Source organism: Crocuta crocuta, unplaced genomic scaffold (genome assembly GCF_008692635.1).
Source record: "Crocuta crocuta isolate KB4526 unplaced genomic scaffold, BGI_CrCroc_1.0 scaffold176, whole genome shotgun sequence".
In the NCBI taxonomy this organism is placed as follows: Eukaryota; Metazoa; Chordata; class Mammalia; order Carnivora; family Hyaenidae; genus Crocuta; species Crocuta crocuta.
The window spans coordinates 1,098,150-1,123,368 of NW_027531905.1; the positions used below are offsets into that span (position 1 = coordinate 1,098,150).

Below are 25,219 nucleotides of genomic sequence, written 5' to 3' on the forward strand. Positions count from 1 at the left end.
GGGGGGGATGGGCATGGAGGAAGGCACTTGTTGGGATGAGCACTGGGTGTTATATGGAATCCAACTTGACAATAAACTATGAAAGAAAAAAATATTAATAGTTAAAATATCCATTCTACTCCAAAAATCTACAGATTCAATGTAATTCCTATAAAAATTCCAATGGTATTTCTCATAGAATTAGAACAATCAAGGGTGCCTGGGTGGCTCAGTTGGTTAAGCATCTGACACTTGATTTCAGCTCAGGTCACGATCTCATGGTTTGTGAGTGTGAACCCCTCATGTGGCTCTGTACTGATGGTGAAGAGTCTGCTTAGGATTCTCTGTCTGCCCTCTGCCTCAAAATAAATAAATGAACTTAAAAGAAAAGATCAATTTAAAAATTTGTATGGAGCCAAAAAAGATGCTGAAGATGTCAAAGCCATCTTGAGAAAGGAGAACAAAAATGGGGGTATCCTCACCCCTAACTTCAAACTACATTACAAAGCTATAAGAATCATAAAAAATTGGTATTGGCATAGAAATGAAACACACAGCTCAATGGAATGTTATGGAGAGCCTAAAAATCAATTCATGCATATACTGTCAATTAATTTATGACAATGGAACCAAGAATATACAATGAAGAAAGGACAGCCTCTCCAATAAATGGTATTGGGAAAACTAGACATTCAAAGGAACGAAATCATACCACTATCGTACACCAAATGCTAAAATGAACTCAACATGGATTAAAGACCTGAAACTATGGAAGTCCTGAAAGAAAACATAGGTGGTAAGCTCCTGGACAGTGGTCTTACCAATGTTTTGGCTTTTTGGGGTTGTGTTCAGTTTTGTTTTTTCGATCTGACACCAAAGGCAACAGTAACAAAAGCAAAAATAAATAAAAAGGACTACATCAAATTAAAGGCATCTACACAGTGAAGGAAACCATCAACAAAAATTTAAAAAGCAACCTACTTGAACGGAATATTAATTGTTATTTAATAAAATGATCTGGACATTTGTGACCTTAAGGGTATTACACCAGTGATATGAGTCAGACAGAGACAAATACGTATGACTTCACTTATCTGTGGAATCTAATAAACAAAGTACTCAAACAAAATTCAAAGATACAGAGAACAAGGTGGGAGAAAAGGGTAGAGAGATTCAAGAGGTACAAACTTCCAGCTCTAAAATAAGTCATGGGAATGCAACGGTACAGCATGGTGAGCACAGGCAATAATGTACTACAACCCTGAAGATAAAGAAGTAAATCTTAAAAGTTCTCATCTCAAGGAAAAGTTGTAACTTTGGTGAGGGATGGTAACTAGACCTACTATGGTGATGATTTTGCATTGTATACAAATGCTGAGTCCTCATGTTATACACCTGAAAGTAATAATACTGTTATATATCAATTATACTTCAATTCAACTCAATTAAATCAGTAGGACATCTATTTTGTTTGTTTCCTGTCTGGGTCCTAAGCTCTGAGGAACACTGACCTTTGTTCTGATGCATCCCAGGAATATCACCTGCCACACAATAGATGCTCAATAAGTAGTTTTGAACAAATGGGCTCTAGAGACCTTAGGAGAGTTTCTCTTCATTTGCCTACATTCTTAGTTTCTATTTCAAGAGAGATGTTTTCTAAATTCCAACAAGCAGATATGTAGTTGTTTTAGAGCCCATACAAAATCTGAAACATTTCCATTCTTATCTCAGTTTTTAAACACTGAAGGTCATTTCTACACAAATTCTAAATACTAAGGCATCTGAGTGGCTCAGTTGGTTAAGCATCAGACTTCAGCGCAGGTCACAATCTCATGGTTCATGAGAGCCTGCTTTGGATCCTCTGTCTCCCTCTGTCTGCCTGCCCCCCCCTCAAAAATAAAAAAAAAAATTAAGATGAAATAAAATTCACATTCTAAAAAAAGAACAAAAAACAAAATAACCACCAAATTCTAAATACCTAGGAAAAAACTTTTACACAAGTAGTCTTTCCACAACCCAACAACAGATTTCTAAACATCTGGAATTGTGGAACTATCCAGATGTCTTGATAAAAACAGCAGCAGCTAAAAATCCCAGCAACCGACTTAAATATTTCCATTCATCATAATCTGTAAATTTTATTTACATTTATTGGAGTCACTAAAATGCACTGTAGGCTATCAATGTTTCAGACTTATGACGATGCTACCTAAAATTGTAGAATTTTATAATTATCAGAAAAAGCAGATTGCTTGAGGTCTTTAAAGTTCAAAAGCAATATGAATTCAAAATAAGCCTGGAAGGTAGTAACCGCAGATATCGATTTTTTTCAAGGCCCCATAGCTGAATGAACACAAATAAAATGTGTACATTTGTAAAAAGGCAATTGTGACTACCGTATTTTTCTTAAGCAAATGCAATATTGCAGGTATGCAATGAGATCAGAGAAACGTATGGCTTCTAAAAACACAAAAGTAATTTGTTTTCAAAACAAATATTTTATGTTCCTGAAACATGCACCATAATTATTTACTAAATTTTTTTTGCTCTGCATAAGGAATGAAAAGGATAACATTTATTTTTTTAACATTTATTATTATTATTTATATTTTTAACGTTTATTTATTTTGAGAGACAGAATGTGAGCTGGGGAGGGGCAGAAGGAAAGGGAGACACAGAATCTGAAGCAGGCTCCAGGCTCTGAGCTGTGAGCACAGATCCCGAAGTGCGGCTGAAACTCACGAACTGTGAGATCATGACCTGAGCCGAAATCGGACGCTCAACTGACTGAGCCCCCCAGGCGCCCCTATTTATTTTTGAAAGAGAGAGAGACAGAGTGCAAGAAGGGGAGAGGCAGAGACAGAGGGAGACTTAGAGTCCAAAGCAGGTTCCAGGCTCTGAGCTGTGAGCACAGATCCCGAAGTGCGGCTGAAACTCACGAACTGTGAGATCATGACCTGAGCCAAAGTGAGACACTTAACTGACTAAGCCCCCCCAGGTGCTCCAAAAGGATAACATTTCTAAAGAATGCTATAGTTTGCGGTCCCTTAAAAGTCAGAATTCTGTCAGATTAACTGAAACAAAACCACATATGCTTGTCAAGATTCCAGTGCTGAGCAGGAGATCACAGCTGAGGCCCATGCCCATAGGGCCTGTTACGTAGCTGACTACCTGTTATCACCCCAATTTAAATGTTGGCTGTAGGAATCTGAACCTGTTTCCCCCTTTCAGTGTGACCGTTAGGTGCCACCAATCCCTGCACAGCGGTGCAAAAGTACACATTCTGTGATGACTTCCGGATTGGTGCTGGGGCAGTTCTGTGGAGCCTTGGCATAGTATTATCTTAGAGACTGAACTTCCTCCAGCAACTTTCTGTGTCAGGAAGGGAGCTGGAGGTAGCTCGTCCACCCCTGAAATCATGAACTGATGTTCACTTTTTTATTATATTCAACGAAGAATGTTGGTCAGGATTGCAGCAAGCTCTGGCTATTTAAAGCACAAAGATTATTCTGTGTCTGCAGCCATGACTAGAGCGGAAGGTGGGAGTAAAGAGAAACCACAATCAATTACATGTGTTTCTTTTTGCCTACTTGCAAAGGGTGGTTCTAGCTCACACCATCCAGAGTTGGAAGAGGTCCCCAGCCTGCTGTGCTTATCTGATAAATTGTTTCCAAGTTATAATAATGCCCATTTCTTAGTTCCTTCTTTTTACTACAAAGGGTAACCAGGGGGGTCAATTGCGCCCTAGATTCACCTAAACACCCTGCATTACCGCTGTGCCCGAACTTTGGCATACTGATTATTTTAAATAAAAATTACTTAAGAGACAGCCTGTGCAAAGACACTCAGATCCTCCTCTGTCATCCTGAAAGCAGAAAATATATCTATGTCGAACGTACCTCTCCCTCTATCAGGAGGTAGAGGTGTCTTTATTTACTGAGATAGTGAATTTAGGGCCAAGAAGGCTGCATAAACAACCCCTTTTTTTTCTTTCTTTCTTTTAAATAAAAAAAAAGTTTATTTTTGAGAAAGAGACGGAGCATGAGCAGGGGAGGGGCAGAGAGAGAGGAAGACACAGAATCAGAAGCAGGCACCAGGCTCTGAGGTGTCCGCACAGAGCCCGACGTGGGGCTCAAACTCACAAACTGTGAGATCATGACCTGAGCTGAAATCAGATACTCACGCAACTAAGCCACCCAGGTGCCCCACAACCCCTTCTTTAATAATCTACCACCTCAGCCCAAATTCTGTGTGGAGGCTTCAATTAGTAAGGAATTCCAAAGTTCTCTTTGTCCAGTCTTGCTCACTCTATTGTCTCTTTGTCTAAAAAGTATAAAAACTGCCTGCCTTGAACATTTCTTTAGGTCTCAATTTTATTATTGGGCCTCTGTACACATGTGCAAAAGGTTGGCTTTTTTTTCCAGATAATCTGCCTCACGTAAATTTAATTCTTAGTCCAGCTAGACAAATCTTGAACAGAAGAAAATTTCTTCCTCCCTTCAATACTCAGCGGGATAGGACATCAGGGTAGTGGATCAGGGACCCAACTCCTTTGTCTCTCTCCTCCCTCGAGCTTCCTAAGGTCCCTAACACTTGCCTCCTTGCCTGCCTGCCTTGCCTGTCTTTGCCCTGACCACTGCTTAACTTTGGACTTAACACCCAGCGCTTTTTCACACTGGCTTACTTTCAGCACCTTCATTTGCTTCAGTTCCCAATCCCTCCACTTCCTTCAGGGATTCCCAATAAGGCATCCTGGATAAATTCAGGCCAAATAATGACTCTTTTGCCAATTAACACAATAATTCGCTTATAACTGTACGGCGTACTACAAACATGAATCTTTATTCAATAAAGGTAACAGCATCTGTAATGATAAAATTATGTCTGACATTTGACGTGGAGAATTTACTGCAGATAATTTTAATCCCAAATGATTTACTCATTATCTCTCACCTTTTACCATGATCGTAAATATATGTCCTAGACTCCATAAACCTTTTTCAATTTTTCTCCATTTCCCATTAATTACAATTGCTGTTTTGACAATGAATCGTTTTCTGAAGAGCATGTCTATGTGTTTATGACCCCTTAAAGAAATCAGGTTTTTAATTTAACAGGTCTCATCTTTATGCTTCCAAAATACAAGCTGTTCTGTAAGCAATGAAAATATCTAATAATCAACTGCAAAGAGAGTAACAAAACCCATCAAGTTACTACTTTATTTCATTCTTTGCTTTATCTGTCTCTATGTTAACGTACTGAGTGAAATCTCCCTAATTAAAAGTGCCCAGGAAGCTGCTAATTATTGGGGACAGGAGGACAAATAAACTGTAATCCTTACCCTCATGTAATTCAAGATTTAAAGGAGAAAAGAAAGGGGCCCTGGGGTGGCTCAATTGGTTGGCTAAGCATTCAACTCTTGATTTGAACGGCTCAGGTCATGATCTCAGTTTGTGAGATTGAGCCCCTTGTTGGGCTGCTTGCTTCAACACATAGCCTGCTTGGGATTCTCTCTCTCCCTTTCTCTTTGTCCCTGGTCGCTTGCTCACTCTCCCAAAATAAATAAACTAAAATAAGAAAATAGAATAAAATAGAGATATGCACAGTTCCACAGGAGTCCAGAGTGCTCACCTTCCCCTGCTTCCCCAGGGCCGCTTGCTAACTGCAACAAGAAGTGACTGCACCAGTCCGTGCACCAGCTAGGAGCCTGCAGCACGGCCATGGCAATGGCCGAAGGGGAGAGGAGACACTGCGAGGCATACTGAGGAAAGCTTGGTAGGGGACTGGCTGAAGAAGGGAAGAAAGGAGAGGAGTAAAAGCTTGCTTAGGCTCCTGGCTAATGTGACAAGGAAACACTGCCTTTCATTTGAAGTAATAATGCGAGAATACAGTTGTGTGTGTGTGTTAAGTTTCAGGAGCCTGTGAGAGTATCTAGAATGAATAGCACACCCTGGTATTCATTAGGTTCAGCCATCCCTAAACACTCCATCTGCCTCATTTTTTAGACTCATTGTTAAAATTTTCAAATGTGTTCCCTTTGATACCTTTTTAAAAATAGCATTTCATTCCCTTTTGGAGGGGGGGAGCCTATTTGCCTGAGGCAGGGCCAACTGTGCAGAAGCTCTGACCCATTTTTTGGTGTTGTCTTTGGTCTCAGTAATTATAGGTTAAACCATTTATCCTTCTTTCCATAAGAAGGACTAATTTCCTTAACTTTATTAATAGCAGTAACAAACATCAGCCAAGTGATTAGGCTAGAGGGAGAAGAAAAGGCACTTATTGAGAGCCTGGAGAATACTTTTGGGTCTTTGCCGATTCCTTCGGGACTCCACAGGGTTCAAACAGTCCGCTAAAGAGCCCAGGTGAAAAACCACAGCAATCTTCATAGCACATACCACACGCCCTAAGGCAACTTTTCCCGCAATGTGTTCTGGGAAACTACTCTGGCAACAAGAGCTCTCATTCCCCTCCCCCACTACCCCAATCCAATCCATCCCCCACTACCCCCACCACAAACAACAAGGACTCTGTGAAATATTTGTGACCTGCCAAATTTTACAGCTTTACCATGTATCCTCATGATGCCAGTGGACATATTATGGGCTACAAAAGCCCTACAGTAAAAACAAACAAACAAACCCGTAGGACTTTGAACCCAGAGTATGTCCAGGAAAACTAGTCATTATAGATGACAAGTCAACATCTCATGGAGCTAACATGTATTGGAACACATTTTGGGAAAAGTTGTCCTAGGGACTCCTTCCTGCGTTCTGACAGCTATGGCCATGACTATTCTCCCGCTCCTTCCCATCTCCATTACTGGCATCTCTTCCTGACTTCGCCATCATTTTGGCTGCCCTTGTGACCCTGACTCAAACTGAGCTGAAACTCCAACTTGTCCTCGGCTCTGGGAGGTGATGCTGCTCCTCCCAGCTCGGAAGGTGCGCTATCCCACAATGTGCTGACCACAAAAGCAGCACCAGGGACGGGCTCCAAGTACTCGAGTCTTGCACGCGGAGTCTCAAATTGGAGTAGCTCCTGGCTGAGCCCCAGTGAGATCGCAATTCTGGAATTCTGCCAGTCCATATTCTCTCCACTCCCCTCCTTTCACCTGCAACATCCCACAGCCTAGCAGACATGAAGGCATACAACTTAGCAAACACTGAAAACTCTGCAAAGGGACTTCTCTTCCCCTTTAAGGTGATTATAAAATAGGATGTAAGGTATTACAAGAATTAACCACACAGAGAAGAGCAGTGTGTAGAATACTGTGAGCAGTTTTATTTGATTGATAAAAGTATCCTAAGGTCCCTGAATGTAAAAGCACATTACTGGACTTTAATTCTGCTGAGTTACAAACAGATCCAATTGTTCCTTTGCTTTGTGACCTCTCCAGGGTTTAAATCAGAAGATCAGGCAAATCTTTATCAGTACATTTGACAGGAAGCTTGACTTCTTTCTCAAGACTTCTAGCCCATACACCAACAGGGAATTAGAAAAGGCTATGCTCCCTGGAAAGAAACCAGGTTTTAAAATGGCCTTTTCTCAGCCGATTTGCTCTCTAAACACCAAGAGGCATTTGTATAAATGCAGCGCAAGGCATAGCTTCAGACAGGGATATATTGATGCTGCAAGATATATCCTTCAGGAGCATGCATTTTGTCACAAAAATATTAACAATCATAACTTGGGGTTTCATAATGTTTTAAAACTTACATGGTATACAACAAATTTGCTTGTAAATACTGCTGTTCTTTCCATTAGCAATAGTAGTAGTAATAAAACCTAACAGCATAGTTTATTCTGAGCCAAGCATGCAGTATGTGAAGCACTTTATATGCATTATTTCATTTGCTCCTCTCAAGAAACGTATGAGATAAAGGCAGGCAGGCACTGCTGTGTGTCCATTATGAAGGTGGTAAACAGGGGTGGTGATAAATGGAGGTGGTGGTAAGTGACTAGGCTGATGTTAGAGGTCATATCTACATAGAGTTTGTAAGTATCCTCTGGACAGGGACTCCAGATCATAATTCTTTGGGTTCACTCAGCACATAATCAAGTTATTACATCTGTTATATTACGGCTATTTGCCTTGATCCTGTGCCTCTATTTCAGCCAACACTGTGTAGCCAGGAGCTTCAAAATACCCAAGATTTCAAAAGCAATCCCACTTAAGAAATACAAGGTAAGGGGCGCCTGGATGGCTCAGTCAGTTAAGTGTCTGACTCTTGATTTCAGCTCAGGTCATGATCTCACAGTTCATGAGATCAAGCCCAGCGTCAGGCTCTGCGCTGACAGCGAGGAACCTGCTTGGTATTATCTCTCCCTTCACTCTGCCCCTCCCCCACTCATTCTCTCTTTCTCCCTCTCTCTCTCTCAATAAATAAAAATAAACTTAAAAAAAAAAAAGAAATACAAAGTAAGAATTTTAATTTTGATTTGGGGGTAACTAAATAAATTAAGGCAGACTTCCAGACTTCTCTGCCTCTTCCCTGCTTTGACCTCCTCACTTGCCCTTCAGTTCTCAGCATTTTTCATCTCCTTCCTCTGCTGAGGTCAATAAAGCCTCTCCATTATATCCTCTTAACCATTCTCTTTGGAGACCAGTGGGCCTATCCCTCAAGTTCCCTCCATGCCAGTCCAGTGTTACAGTTCGGGGCTGCACGGGGGCTCCTACTACACCTGACCCGGACTCTACAAGAAGAGGCCAGGAAAGACCTCATGAGGCACTTTTACACAGATCCCGCCACATTTCACTCTCAGCATCAACAGAAGTATGGAGCACAGGGATCTGCATGTTATAGTGAGGTTGTAAATGGTGGTAAATACAAGAGCCACGCCAGGGGTTTGGATTCCAAGGGCAGTGCTCTCTCCACTACAACTGGGGTCAGGCCCATTTGTGTTTTGCACTGCAAATGGGTTCATGATCTGGAATGCTAGTTCCAGTATTTGCTTTGTTTTGCCAAACACTCCACTCATCACATATAAGTGCTATAGGGATCTTAAATCTAAATGAAGTGAAATATCATTCTGAGAAACTAAACATACCCATTAATCACTAACAATACCCTAGTTATTTCAAAACCAAGTTCAAGAAATATTTTTTAGGGGCGCCTGGGTGGCTTAGTCGGTTAAGCGTCCGACTNAAATAAAACATTAAAAATTTTTGTTTAAAGAAAAAAGAAAATAAACAAAAGAGAAAATAAAAAAAAATAAAGAAAAAAAATATTTTTTAGAAATAAAGTCTTAGAGAGGTGCCTGGGTGACTCAGTTTGTTAACCGTCTGACTTCGGCTCAGGTCATGATCTCACAGTCTGTGGGTTCGAGCCCCGCGTCAGGCTCTGTGCTGACAGCTCAGAGCCCGGAGCTTGCTTCAGATTCTCTGTCTCTCTCTCTCTCTGCTCCTCTCCCTCTCGCTCTCTGTCTCTATCTCTCAAAATAAAATAAAGATATAAAATTTTTTTTTAAAAAAGTCTTAGAATCTGCTCTAAGAAATCAGAATAAATGTACTCAAAGCAACTCAGATCTCTATTATTCACTTCAAGAATTCTACTGAACACAGCAGTTACAGCCTGCCACAGACTTCAATGAACTGAAGTGCATTTCTTCTCCATAGTTGGCATATGTGCCAATTTTTCCCCCTATTGGAAGATTATACAGGTTGAAGATGAGAGAAAACATGTTAAAAGTTGCATGTATGCATTGATTCAATAAGCATGTATTTAGCACCTTGCAAGAGAGGGGACCAAAACAGATCATTAAGTGCCACGGTAGTGATCAGTGTTTAGGATCACTAAGATCCTCACCTCGCTCTCAAGTTCATGGGAAGTTTAAAAATGCCCCTCAATCAGGAAACTGCAAGCTATAACCCATGAGTCCCTCAGTGGGAAGATTAAAACATACCTGATCAAGGCCTGCAATTTACAGCTCACAAGGCATATCTGGCCCACCATTTATTTCTGTCAATAAAGTTTTATTGGAATATAGCCACACTCATTCTTTTACATGTTGTGCATGATGCTTTTCACTAAATTGGCAAAACTGAGTAGCTCTGACAGAAACCCTATGTCATGCAAAGCCCAAGATGTACTTATGATGTGTCCCTCTGCAGGAAAGGTTTGCAGACCTTGACCTAAATAATCAAGTCAACAAACCATGGATTAATGGGATAAGTGCTATATAAACACTATTACTACTATATCACTATGTTAATATTATAATTTTCCAGAACCAGTCTTGGCTCTGTCCCCAGATAGCAATGTGACCTTGGACAAGTAAGAACCTCAAGGTTTCAGGAAACTCATTAACAGCATCATGGCATAGTTGATCTAATATAGTTTATCTATCACATGTGGGCTCACAGATGACTCAGGGGTAAACTAACAGTATTACCACATATAATCTTTACTTTCTTATCGATTTCAATCCCACATGCCTAGTATGCTATTAATTCAGTTACCTATTTTTTTTTTTTTTTAAGTAAAAATTATCTTCCCCAGCTGTCTAGGGCATATGAACCAATAAGCCAATAGGTCATGCTTTTGGTCAATAATTCTTAACTGTAAGTCACCATGGAGCCTAAAAAAAAAAAAACAAAAAAAAAAAACCTGCAATACTTGCCAGAATTCCAGGTCAACGAAATCACAATCTCTAGGGGGTGGGACCCAGATATCTGTGCTTTAAAGTGATTCCAATGTGCAGTCAAGGTTGAGAGCCACTGCTCCTGGTGTCGTAACAGGCATGGATCAAATTAGTATTTGCAGTGGGAGCTGTATGAAATGAATTTTTAAGTGTTAAGCTGTTAAGCTAAAATTCCACCAAAATTATATCATAAAATGCGAGTACCACAAAGACATAGTGAAATTTTAATAGAAGCAATTTAGGCTCATAGCATCAATTGGCTCCTATTTAAGTCACAGCCAAAATTTATATCTCAGGAATGAGGCCCTCTTCACCATGTGGTAGATAAAGTAAGACTATCTGATTTTAGAATTCACTACTGAAAACAAAAACAAAAACCAAAACCTAGACATCCCCTGGCGTATATGAAAAGCTATCAGTTAGAAGACTTGAGAATTCAAAAGAGGGAGATTATTATGCCTGGACAAATATGGAAAGTTCTGCCATGGAAGGAGACTTCTAAAACAATAAAATTTAAAAATTTTATAGACTTCATAGCCTCTGAAAGAAATAAAAACAGATGTAAGAAAAGAACTTGAAGGGCAAAATAAAGTTGTTTTTTTCTAAGACCTACTGCCAACTCATTTATTCAAGATGTCTGGTTTATAAATTAACCAGAATCTTGGCTATTCCTCTTCCTTCGACCCACTGCCAAACTATTTTCCATTTATTCACAATAAATTTATCTGCAGATCCAGAGAGAAGAAAATCAAACTGGCCAATGTTTTGTAAGGGCTGACAAGGATGCTGCTAAGACCGAATGGAACTGTTAATTATCTTAATCACAAGCAAATAAGAACGGACTATTGTGTCTCTTGACACATACACAAAATAGATCCTTTTCATAACCAAATCCTTTCTGACTTTGCTGATTTTCATTAATTTTGCACCTGCTTTTCTGAACTTGATTTCTCTGAACCTGATTCCCAGCAGCTAAAGCACTCCAGCCTGACATTCTCGGCTAACCAGTGTCTGCAAGCATCTGCCTACTTCACACTGCCTACTTCACATTACTGGCAGACTTCTACTTCCCAGCCCACTGTTTTTCCTACACTTTGTTTTGCAGTTACTGACACTGTTCATTCACTTTGCAAACCTGAGTTTAGCTTCCTGGCAGTCATGGATAAAATGAACTCTATCAAGTAGGAAAAGTTCCTCAGGGCCAGCCAGTCCTTCACTCTGAAAGTCACTTATTTAACATAACCAATACAATCTCTATAATCTAGCATCAGCCAGACCTACTGTGGGAAGCAAGGCTAATGTTTATCTGGAAGTGCATTGTTTTCCTCAGAGAAAACAGGGTGGATTAGTAAAAGGCCAAGGTTTTGACATTATTATTTACTTTGTGACTGTGTGAAAATTGCTTACCTTTATATTTAAAGAAATCTTTACTCCTTTAGTGTCATTGCTTAGGTTCAGGTCACAGGTCAGTAGATGTGGACCTCAGTACTTGTGTTTGAAGAGTGGCAATTAAAAAACAACAACTGACCAGGTCAGTGACCTTGGGGACAGTCTCTAATCAATCCCAACCCACCTTTTTATTTCGATACCTTTTCTTTGAAGACAAACATTAATATAAAGCCCATTTTACTAAAAATGTAATATTTAACAGCTTACCAAGTTAGATATTTGCTTTCCTTATTCCCTGCTGTGTAATCAGACCAGCAGGCCTTGCGGCCTCGTATTTTTCCCTGGCTGGGTTCTCGACCAGGAGCACAATAGCATTGTGTGTTCAGCTTCTAACAGTGTAGGGGATTGTTTCAGTCATGCAAAACTTAAAAAGCAAATATTCCATCTAGCTTTTCTATGATTTCCCTTTTTTTTTCTTTTTCTTTTGGCTAATAGAGGAAGGAAGTTAGGAAGAAAAATAAGCCAATTCATCAAATATAACCACTTTTCTAATTCTGGATTTTAAAGCTGCATCATCTAATTCATATTTAGTTATGTCTAATACGACTGCTCCCACAAAGAAGAAGTTTTTTTATCCATTCCATGATGAAACCAGTCTCGTTACTGCTCTTGCTTAATATCCTTTAATGGGACTGCAAGGCCCATAGCAAAAACTCCAGTTTGCAGAAGAGACTCCTCACCATCAGACCTCAGCCTACTTGTAAAGGTTTCATGTCCATCTACTCACAGCCACACACGATCTAATGCTCCAGCCACATTCCTGGAACATAACCATATTCTTTTATTCTATATGTATGTGTGAAGACCCCTAGTGGATACATGAAAAATAAGTGGTACTGAATCCTATATTTACTCTTTTTCTATGTTTTATACAAACATACCTATGATAAAGTTTATTTTCTAAATTAGGCACAATAAGTGATTAGCATTATTAATAAAATAATTATAACATAGTGACGTAACAGCCATGTGAGTGTGCTCACTAGGTCTCTCAAACTCTCTTGTCCCACACCCACCTTTCTTCTTGTGATGATGTGGGTTGATAAAATGCCTGTGTGAGGAGATGCAAGCAAGGTGAATGACGCAGGTCCTGCAACACACTGTTAGGCTACTAGAGGTCTTCTGATGACACAGCAGAAGAAGGATCACCTGCTTGTGAAACCGTGGATGAAGGGGAACTACTACACAGCTACATTCCTCATCGCTAAGCATGCTTCCTTATCACTGTCCTGTACCTAAAGAAGGTAGCAAATTTTCGACTAAAGAAATATGAAAAAAGATCTTCTTTGCTCAATTATTTTCATTCACTACTTTGCTATTTTCCACTCTAAATTAGCAATTCTGATAGAAACAAATCAAGATAAAATTTATCAGGCAACGTTAAAAGAGAAAAACTGTCGATATTCTATATAAGTTGGTAACTTTCACCAGTTCAATAGTCATTGGGGGCTTATAGTTACAAAGTCCTGAAAATAATCATTTTCAAGCTTTATGTACTTCTTATTACACTAAAAGTAGACTTCATAGTTCTAAGAAGTCATGTGATCTAACAATGTAGCATCATTATTACTCTGATCAATATATTATCATACAGCAAATCATCATAGAATTTCAAATGCGGGTCAATTTCCAATTACCCAGATGAACTTGGAAAGAAACTATATAAAGTATAAACACATTAGTAATTCACATACTTTAATCCATGAATTGGTTTTCAAGCTTTGTAAAATTTATTTAGAGGAAACATTTCTAGATTGTTACATTTTATTCTATCTTCTTTCTTTTCCTACCTTCCTTCTATAGGAGAGTTTCAAATGGAAATGCCTTAAATGCAGGAGGAAAAAAACTCAAGGAAAACTAAGAGGGGAAAGTATATCCATAATATGTAACAAAACATCTTAAACATTTTATTTTCATTTTGCCACAATTTTCTCCATGCAGTTTCCGAAATTTCTTGGTCTCACACCCCAAAACTTCTCCCATCTGTTTTCTCTCCTCTAACAGAGCCCTGTAATTAATAATCCAAAACCATTTATTAAGCCCATCCATGATTTCAGTGTCACCCTCTTTGTTCTCAGTTTTTTTTTAATTTTTAATGTGTATTTTTTTTTTTTGAAAGAGAGAGACAGACTGTGAGTGGGGGAGGGGCAGAGGAAGGGAGACACAGAATCTGAAGCAGGCTCCAGGCGCTGAGCTGCCTGCACAGAGCTGGACACGGGGCTTGAACCCACGAACTATCAGATCATGACCTGAGCTAAAAAGTCAGATGCTTAACCAACTGAGCCACCCAAGCGCCCCTGTTCTCAGTTCTTTATAATTGTTACCAACTTGTCCTCCAGACTTCCAACAGAAAGACACTCATTACTCAGATTCTGCTCAACAAGGAAGACCCGAAACCAATAAGCCTAATATTTACTCTATGAAAGAGAACTGAGGGGAATAAATGGAGAACATGACAAATATGTATCATTTATTACTTCTCTATATCCTTGCTCATTTAGCTCTAAATTTCCTAACAGAAAACGTCATGAATATTAGAGATGTACTCATTCATATAACACATATTAACAAAGCACCCAGTATCTATCAGTCACTGTTCTAGGCTCTAGGGATATAGCAGTGAACCACACAACAACAACAAAGTGGATTTACATAAATGCTAGCTGGCATAAAGTGCCATGAGAAAAACAAGCTGAATAAAAGAGAGAGCTGTTGGGTGAGGTAGTTCAAGGAAGGCTTCCCCGATCAGGTAACAATGAGTGGACCCAAAGAAAGTGAGGCACACAAATATGTGGGGGATTAACTTTCCAAGGAAAAAGATAAAACTGCAAAAGTCCTAACGTAAGAGCACAGTTGATGTGTCCAGGGAGAAATCAGAAAGACAACTTGGATAGATAAGAATGAGCAGGGAGTACAGTTAGCATCGAGGTCAGAGTTAACAGGGTAGAGGCTGGGGTCAAGAGAGGCGGGACCTTGTATACTTCCAAGAAGACAGAGGCTTTTCCTCTGACAGAATTGGGAATCCACTGAAGGGTCGTGAGCAGAGGACAGATCATGATCTGTTTTCCACTTTTAAAGGAGCATTCAGGCCACTGGGTGCAGAACAAACTCTAAGAAGTCAAAGGCAGATAGGAAGCTATTGGAATAACCAAAGAAAACTTGAGTGTAGCTTGAAGCAGGGTAGCAGCAGTCGAGACATTAAGACATGGTCAGTTTGAAGTCTCCTGAAGCAGGATTTGTTGACAGATTGGATGGAAGAGAAAAAGATTCAACAAAGACTAGGGTTTTTGGGGGTGCCAGGGTGGCTTAGTCGGTTTAGCCTCTGACTTCGGCTCAGGTCATGATCTCACCATTCATGAGTTTGAGCCCTGCACTGGACTCTGTGCTGACAGCTTCGAGCCTGGAACCTGCTTTGGATTCTGTGTCTCCATCTTTTTCTCTTAGAAAATATGCATTAAAAACATTTTTAAAAAACTAAGGTTTTTAGCCCAAGCTAAGAAGTAACAGTTTCTACACAATGACACGGAGAAGGTCACAATGACTTAGTGGGTTTTTTTTTTTAATTAAAAAAAATCTTGTTTATATTTATTCTCTAAGAGGAGAATGAGTGTTTTTCCCCAGGACAGGTCTTAATAACTACCATGTAGAATGACTGACCTCCATGGCCAACACTGTTTCTCCTCATAGGCATCTTTCCTCTGCAACTTCAACATAGGACCAATCAACTACAGACCCCTGGTCAATTAGCAGAGGGGAAAAAATCGTAGAAGGACCTGAACAAACAGGGTTTAATAGGTACTGTTGTAGGGGACAAGTCGGAGAATATATTTAAATCAGGGAGAAAACCTTTAAAAATATGTTTCAGACCAGCAAAAATTAGCTCCCTATTTTATAAACAAGAAAGAACACAGAGAGTGAAAATGATTATCAGAGAGTACATCAGAACGGAGGTAGGGATTGGCACCTAGGAAAAGGCTTTCTTATTTTTTGAATGAATGGTGTTCTAGCATCTAAGGAGAGGAGGTCAAATTTAAATCTTACTCTTGGATTACAATGTAAGTTACATTATTTTGGTTGAACATGAAATAAAGACCATATTATCATCCTTGCAAAGATTAAACAATACTACCAATTGAGTCATCGGTCACACTATTTTTTACTTTTCAATTTCCATGTGAGAGTTTGCCTGTAAGTTATAGGTTTTAAAAACGAAAATTTCTTCAAGTCATTAAACGAAGATAAATCTTTTACAAATAACACGTAACTAAATATGCATATATAAAATGTTTTCTTAGGCACCTTACTAGCAATAAAAATAAACCACTGGTATGGGCAGGAAGTGCTCTATTACTGTCTTTTCAGTTTAAAAACCTTGAAAGGAACTTGTAAAGGCCACATTATGGTAGCGGCCACTCACTACAGGGAGGTGTCCATTAGACCAGACAATTCTAGCAGTTTTCTCTCCATCTGAGAGCTGCCTTCCATGAGGCAATTATTAATTCCCTCCAATCAACCCTAACTGTTTGAAGATGGAATGAGAAGAGAGAGCAGCTATTTCAGGGAAAGAGACAATTTCACTAAAATACTTCCCTTTTGTCACTTTGAAACAATTTTTCATATTTAGAGTATGATGGGAAACCATGGTGAGATCACACAAACCTTGAACTTACTTATGCGAGAATGGTGGAACCCTCACAAAGGAATCAAGCCTTCCACGTAGGTAGATGAGGTGAGGAAGCAGGAGCAGGCATGGACTGGGATCCTCAATCTCCAGCAACTGCTACAAGCTGGGAGCAGAGCCAGCCAAGGCTGTGGGGCTCCGGGGCGGGAGCCTCAGCTTGCCTCCTGCAGTAAGAGGACCGACCCCACCCTCGGGCTTCTACACGCCCCGTGCAAGCCCCGCTGCGGCCAAAAGGGGGAAAGAGAGCAGAGTCAGAAGGAAGAGAACCCTAGTAACTGTGAAGTCTGCCCGTTGTGAGGTGCAGCTCCTCTTGTTTAGCAAGCAGGCATCCTTCAGGAGGGTTCATACCCCCGCAGAAACAATGGGAAAATAGCAACACAAAATGAACCCATTTCAGCCTTAAAAAGTATTTTTAGCATAAATTTCCTGTCACATGGTTATATTTCTACCACACAGTAGAATTTCATTCCTCTTTGAAAGTCAATTTCTCATTTATATGCTCTCTAGAATACTAGAGGAAAGAAACTGTAGCTTAATACCACTAACAACTAAAAAAAAAACCCCAAGTCTATGCCTATCTCTACAATGTTATCTACTGTAAAACACATAACGCTCCTCTGAACTTTATAAAAACAAGGAGGCTGGGATGGTGGGATTTGTGTGAACAGAGCAGCGCTCATGCAGTTGCACTAGAAAAGGATTAGTGGTAAACATTTCTTAGCTTTGTTCACACCAGAGACGGAAGAAAAAAAATTCTTGCTTTCTTTCTCTGCATTCCTCTCCTTACTGACTGAATTTTCAAACTGTTCTAATGTTAGTAAGAATGAGTCAGAGAAATAGAACTTAAACAAATTTGTACTTTGCTAACCCAGGGACGCCTCTTGAAAGAGCCAAAACCCATGAAGATAGTACATACTTTAATGCTAAAGTTTTAAAATACTGTGAATCCTATTCATTAAAACAAAACCACACTCTCTGCCACTTCTAAGTCCCTCGGCATGCTGTATTACCAACTGACTACCCACACTATATAAAAAAAACAAAAAACAAAAACTAAGAAAGATACACCAGAAAATGAAACCACTTACCTTGATCACTGGACATGACTTCACATACATATATTGATAATTAGTGTACTTTGGTTTAATAAGAAAATCTTTGTCTTTACTCTTTTAGAGATCATGTGATAAAGATCTCATCCCTGGTTTTAAAGCCTCTGGTAGACAGGGGAGATCACACAGAGCAGCCAGGAGCCCGCACCAGTGCCCTGTGCACCTCAGGGCATTCTCGGACCTTAGTGCTCAAAGACAACCTCATGCATAATATGCCACACCTCCCAGAGGAAGGGCTGCTGCAGGGTTTTCACGAGACCAAGTATCTGAGGATGGAGAGACTTCTATTTATTATGGTAAAGTAAACAACAACGGAGGCACATGGAAGCTTCAAGCGAACAAGAAATACATTTGGGAATAGGATGGTTTATAAACTGCCTAATTCCTCAACTATTAGTAATGCTCTCAAAAAGCCAGCATGAAAACAGTTTGTTTCCACTTTAACTGGGTCCATGCCCTGGACCAAAGAGGTTACAGATTCAGAGATTCACAGGCTTTAGATGTTAAAATGTCATTTTGGATGATCACAAATGCTATTCTGCCACTTTGACATTCCATTTTAACACAGCTCACTGAGCTTGGTGAATAAATACTACTCATAGATTTCCTAAGGAAACCAAGTTTTATGTTATTTCAGAACACTGTACAAGGGGTATGATATCTATTACTGACTTTCCTATATCTTTACATGTTTGTATCATTCAACAAGTACTTTAAAAATTCCTCATATCCTGAAATATTAGAAAATGTCAATTAAAATATTTATAAGATCACAATGAAGTAACAGGCTAGACAGACATCCCTCTCATGGTTAGAAATAAAGTCTCCAATCTCCTCATTGTGTCCACAGGCGATCATTGTCACACTCCAGTTGCATCAAATCACTCGGATGGCATTTTAAAACACACATTGCCGGGAGAGCCTGGGTGGCTCAGTCAGTCGAACATCTCACTTCGGTTCAGGTCATGATCTCATGGTTTGTGAGTTGAGCCTCTGTGCTGACAGCTCAGAGCCTGGAACCTGCTTCAGAGTCTGTGTCTCCTCTCTCTACTCCTCCCCCGTGTGCTCGCACGCACTTGCTCTGTCTCTCTCTCTCTCTCTCAAAAATAAACATTAAAAAAGTTTTAAAAAACCCCACACATTGCCTGGGGTGCCTGAGTGGTTCAGACAGCTGAGCATCCAACTTCATCTCAGGCCATGATCTCGTGGTTTGTGAGTTCAAGCCCTGTGTTAGGCTCTCTGCTGTCAACACAAAGCCTGCTTCAGATCCTCGATCCCCCTCTCCCATTGCCCCTCTTGTGCTCATGCTCTAAACAATAATAATAATAAATAAATAAAACACAGATTGCCTAATCCCATCTCCAGAGCTGAATTCAATCAGTGTATGGTGGAGCCCCAGAATTTACATTTCTAACAAGCTCCCAAGTGACAGGAACGCTACTGATTGGTCTGAGACTGCACTTCAAGGACCACATTAGAGAAGTACGAGGGCAAAGATTTGCCTGTTTGCAGTCTTGACTCATTCACTGACAGCCTAAAGCTCTGGCTCACTTGCATCTGCTTAGAATTGCTTGATGTCAGGGCAGGGTAATACCCAGGATGGCGTCTGAGGGGCTAGGTCTCATTCCAACAAGACAAGAACTTCCACCTGCTCATCAGGAAGTGGCGGTTATCAACTTAGTAATTCTTAATAAAAGAAATCTGCTTACATATTAGGCATGAATAGGTTTTAAAACTCATCTAAAAAGAAGGGATAATTAGAACCATAAAGAAAAGAAGTCCAAGAAAGACGAAATCGGAACTGTCTTTTATTTCCTTTACAAACTCCACCCATGTGTTTGAATTGCACTGTGGCAGGAAAACTGTCTATACTGGATTCCAGGACCACTTGGTCTTGGCAAACTTCAGTAATGTAAGAAACAGAATGTTTCCCTGTCACAAAAATGCTCCAGCTGATGTGCTTTCTGAGCTCTGATAGCCATGTTTAAATTATAAATTCAGGTTTGCTTTTCTAACAAATAAATACCTTTCCTTTTTTTTTTTATTGTTAACATTCACTTTTGTGCCAGGTGCTGCTAAGCACTTTCCATGCAGCATGTTATTAAATCCTCACTGTAAGGCAACGATGGTTTACCACTATAAAGGAGTAATGCAGGGAAGGTAGCAAACAGTAATTACCCTTTCACAGAAGAGAAAGACTAGGTTTTAAGAGGTTAAAAAAATCTGGCCAACAACACTAGTAAAATGACAATCTCTAAGAAGTTAAATTCACTTTGTATACTAAATTAAGATATAATGGAATCCACTTTTGAATTTTTATAGAAACATGATAATAACATATAACTATTACTATTGACTCTCATTGGCCACAAGTGGATAATCTGCAATTATATTCAGCATCAAACCACAAACTTTTCTTTTTAATCCAGAAGAAATCTTATTTTTATTTTTTTTTTACTTCACATTTTTGTTTAAATTCTAGTTAGTGAACATAAAGGGTAAAGTTGGCTTCAGGTATAGAGTTTAATGATCCATCACTTACATATAACACCCAGTACTCATCCCAACAAACATCTACCACAAACTTGTAACTAAATTCTAAGCTCCCTAATAGTAGCCAGGGCAGTGTCTTACAAAGTTGAACATGCACTTCCATATGACCCAGCAATCACACTCCTAGGTACCTGCCCAAGTGAAATGAATACTTAACATTCACACAAAAACCTGCACATGAATGTTTACAGGGGCTTTATTCATAGTCACCAAAAGATGGAAACATCCAATCATCCTTCAGTTAGCGAATGGATAAGCAAAGTGATAAATCCATGCAATGGTATAACATTCAGCAAGAAGAAGGAATGATCTAAGGGCACTCGCATGTGCATTAGGAAGAATCCAACCTATAAAAATAGAACTCCAAGACAAAGCAATTGGACTAATAGGTAGTTACTCAAAGGGTACAAAAATACGGATTCAAAGGGGTACCTGCACTTTGATGTTTAAAGCAGCATTATCAACAATAGCCAAATTATAGAAAGAGCCCAAATGTTCGACTGATAACTGGATAGAAAAGATGTGGTATATAAATATGATGGAATATTACTCAACCATCAAAAGAATGAAATCTTGCCATCTGCAATGATGTGGGTGGAGCTGGAGTGTACTATGCTAAGCGAAACAAGTCAGAGAAATACAGGTTATCATATGATTTCATCATATGTGAAATCTAAGAAACGAAACAGGGGAAGGAATTTAAAAAAGGGAGAGGGAGACAAACCATAAGAGACTATTAACATAGAAAACAAACTGAAGTTGCTCAAGGGGAGGTGGGTGAGGGATGGCCTAAATGGGTGGTGGGTATTTAAGAAGTGCACTTGGGATGAGCACTGGGTGTGATATATAAGTGCTGAATCACTAAAGTTTACTCCTGCAACCAATATTGCACTATATGCTAACTAGAACTGAGACAAAAACTTGAAACAAAAACAAAAACAAAAAAGAAGGAATCTAACCTAAAAGGCTACATGTGTACGATTCCACATGACATTCTGGAAAAGGCAAGCCTATAGGGACAGAACATATATCTGAAGTAGCAGGTGGTATGAGGACACACTGGTTGATTACAAAAGAGCATGATGGACTATTTGAAGGAGATAGGATTGTTCTAGATCCTCACTGCAGGAGTGGTTACATAACTGTGTGCATTTGTCAAAACTCAGAATTATACCCTAAGGAGGGTTAATTTTGCTGTATATAAATTATCTCTTAATTCTAAAAATTAAGGAGCAGATAAAAGGAACATATTAAGAAAGCAACAGGGTATGAAATGCGTGGTTTGTCTTAGTGTAAACTCAAAACCACATCATTCGGTACATTCGTTGTGTTTCTCATCAGTAGTATAGATAAGCACTGGTTCATTTTACCTGTGATTTTTAAAAGTCTATTTTTTCCTTTTACATCTTATTTATTTATTTTTTGAGAAAGCAAGAGAGAATGAGAAAGTGAGAGCGTGCATGAGTCGGGGAGGGGCAGAGGGAGAGGGAGAGAGAAATGTGAGGCTCGATCTCCGGACCCACTGCGAGATCATGACCTGAGCTGAAATCAAGACTTGGATGCTTAACCGACTGCACCACCCAGGTGCCCCTGATTTTTAAAAATCTTAAATTCAGAAGTGACCTAATTAGTTCCCCACATAAAGTCCATCTGGGAACACTGAAGTTTATGATAATACATTTAAAGGGACCTTTCAAATAAACGTTTAGGTAATTTAATTTAGTAAGATTATTTGTCACGGATATCATAGCCACCAGAATACCTAATATCAACGCTAAACAACTCACAGCTATTCACCAAATACCCTGCACACTGAAACAGGCCGGCACTCTTCTCCTACACTTCTCCTCCTTACAAAGAGGTTATTCTTTTCAAATTGTTGAAGAAGGACCTAAAAGGTCTGCTGGACATTCAGGTAGTACTGCATTTCATTACCACTAGTTGAATTTCATTTACTTTTAGTGTTAAAGGCTATCTCTGTTGCTTTCACTAGCTTACCATTTCCAATGGAAATGACCTAAGACAAAAATTTTACCACAGAGCTTATACTTTCTGAACTAAAATTTATTAATCTGCAATGTTTTTTAAAAAGGTGGTGGATTAAGTTGTCTGACCTAACATTTTTATTTAAAGCTAAATGGCACACCATCTGTTGTATACTTGAAAATGTCCATGGACTAATGCCAAAAGCAGCTTTAATAATTATTTAGTAATCAATACATTTTGGCAATAAATAATAAGACAATTATACCAAGTGAATGCTAGTATTTCACTTTTTCAGATACAACAAGGAGTAACAAAAAGGAAGTATCTGTGACTTTCAGTTATCAACTAAGGAGCAAAATCCTCACTCCCTAGTGTTATTTAACTGAGAGGCAATCTCCGTTTTCATAGAATAAAACTAATCCGAATCTTAATCCATTTTTCACTCTTTAGTCTTCTAATATCTAATAAAATCAAGTAACAATTTGATATTAAAATGATTCCCTCCTTGGCCTAAAAAACACACATTTTAATTTAAAAAGCCAATGAACTGATGTCTAATTTCCATTTTGCATGTCTGTGAATCTTAATGAAGTAAGGCCTAAAAATTCTTGAATACATTGCAGGTAAATGCTATTGCTTAAATATTTTGTACCAAATTATTTTTATACAGATCTTCAAAGCAAGCCTATTATCCCTGAATTGTTATTCCTTTAAAAAATATTTAATAGAAATGTTTTATGTTAATTTTGCAGTTAGATGCTCAGTTAGAGTCCCAACCACACAGTACTGTTAAGGACCCCTCAAACCAGAGTTCCTGGATGGAAGATAATATAAGCCTTGGTTACACTGCTGCCCATTCTGGGTTCTAATTCAGTTCTGTTCCTCTTCTACTCTGGCTGCCCAGGGAAAGCTACACATCTGTCTTATGGTATGTGGATAGGGACAGCTTGTATACTTTAGGTATAAAGGAGAAGAAACATTATATCTGCAGTATCATCTGACTTTAATAATTCTCTACTAAAAAATGCATAATCCTAGAGAATAAAAACACTCTTTTCTAACCTCAGTCATGGAATTGATCTCCATACCTCAATTTAGAACCTGTCTGATTTTCTTGGTACGGGTTTTCTGCGTCACAACAGTCACTTCACATGTACACATGCACCGCTCAGCAGTACACACACTTGAAATTGGGAGGGTGTCCCTCCTGTGGCATTTGCCTCCTCATTAGGGTCCACCTTCACATCTGGCGTGCTTTTTATCCAATTTAGCCTTTGTACTAATCCCAGGTAACTGATACAATCTAAATTCAAAGGAGCAACAAAGTTAATGGATAAATACAGTGTTTCTTCTTTAATTATGACCAATTTTTTTTTTTTTTTTTTTTTTTTCATTTTTTTTTTTNATCAGGGCCTACACTGGGAGAGCTGTGTATTTCCTTTAGGAAATCACATTCACTTCAGCAAGAAGTTAATTCTGAGATTGCAAATTCCACAATCACCATCTTCTACCACCTGGATTTCTCCTTTTACTAGTCTACACTCTTAAATGAACCTATTCTTAGCTCTTCTAAATGCTTCATTAACGAATATACACACAGCACTTACTATGATGCTGGACACACAATACATGTCCATTTCTCTTCTCTGTTCCTCCCTCCCCATTACAGTCCTCACAACAGAGTCACTCTTTACAAACGGTTTATCCAGCAGTTTCTTGTCCTTCACCTGTGCACACCCCAACACGGTCCACCCGCAGGGTTCTGGTGCTGAGGTCGCCATTTCGTGTGAACGAAATACTATTGCAACTATTTTAAAGGATATAAAATTTCAGTTACGGGAAGACGAAAAAGTTCTAGAAATGGCTAGTAGTGACAGTGGTAGAACAACGTGAATGTAGTAATGCCATAGAACTGCACACTTAAAAACAGCAAAAATGTTAAGTTTTATGTATATTTTGTGACAATAAAAAATATTTGCGACTAGGACATTTTCCACCATGAATTTATGACACCCAACCTAAGTCAGCCTATTTCTGTTATGGCCAATCTCTTTGTTGACTCTTATGAAGTCCCTTTCATAGACTCTCCACTGCCTGACCATGCCTTTGCATTCTTCTTTCTTTGGCATCTATTCGGGACAACTGACCCATCTGAAGGCCACAGCTCCTCCCCTATGCAGAGGATTATAAAACATGTTTCCAGTACCAACCTCTCTCTCAGCTTCAGGCTCTCTCCCATGTATCCGAAAGCTGCCTCTTACACTGGAGAAGGGAGGACTGGACTTCATCTTACAGGATAAGTGAGATGTTATTAGGCAGCAAAGGAGGGAAAGCACTTTATTTCAGGCTGCACAGTGAGGAAATGTGTGGCGGATTTGCCAGCTTCACTGCGGCTGTCAGGACTGTTCATCACTCCCTCCCCAGCTGATATCCTCACTGGCTGCTTACTGCACTCAGAATGAATCCAGACTCCACATAATGCCTTACGGCTCTGTCTCCTGCTTACCTTTCTAGCCTCATTCCTTGCCACTTTGCTTTCAAAATATGTTCCCAAACCATGTTCCCTCTATCAATCATCGGTTTTAAGAAGGTCAAAAAATGTTTTCTTTTCATAAATTTCCACAGGAACCTAGTTATTATTTTTTCCAACTTTGAAATAGTTATGCGGCTTCCAGAAAAAGGCTCCTCTGAGGCTTTAAGAAAATAAAACTTAGGCTTTGCCCTTGGCAGGTCAGATAAAGGGTAAAAAGTACAGCCAGTTACTTGCTACTAAGTTGGGAGAGAGAGGGAGGGTTTTTGTTTCTCTCCCCCCCCCCCC

General features: G+C 39.4%; 1 protein-coding gene across 2 annotated transcripts in view; it reads right to left on the reverse strand.

The window, feature by feature from the left end:
* FGD4 (FYVE, RhoGEF and PH domain containing 4) overlaps positions 1 to 25,219 on the reverse strand; it is a 139,079-nt gene that overhangs the window by 75,954 nt on the left and 37,906 nt on the right. Inside the window, exon 1 of one of the 2 annotated variants that reach the window (XM_077774457.1) lies at positions 17,839 to 18,014. The exons of the other annotated variant lie outside the window; for it this stretch is intronic. Within the exon in view, the coding sequence (XP_077630583.1) occupies positions 17,839 to 17,854 (16 nt within the window). The 5' untranslated portion in view covers positions 17,855 to 18,014. Of the gene's footprint in view, positions 1 to 17,838; positions 18,015 to 25,219 lie in introns of those variants that run through there. 2 annotated transcript variants of the gene reach the window in all.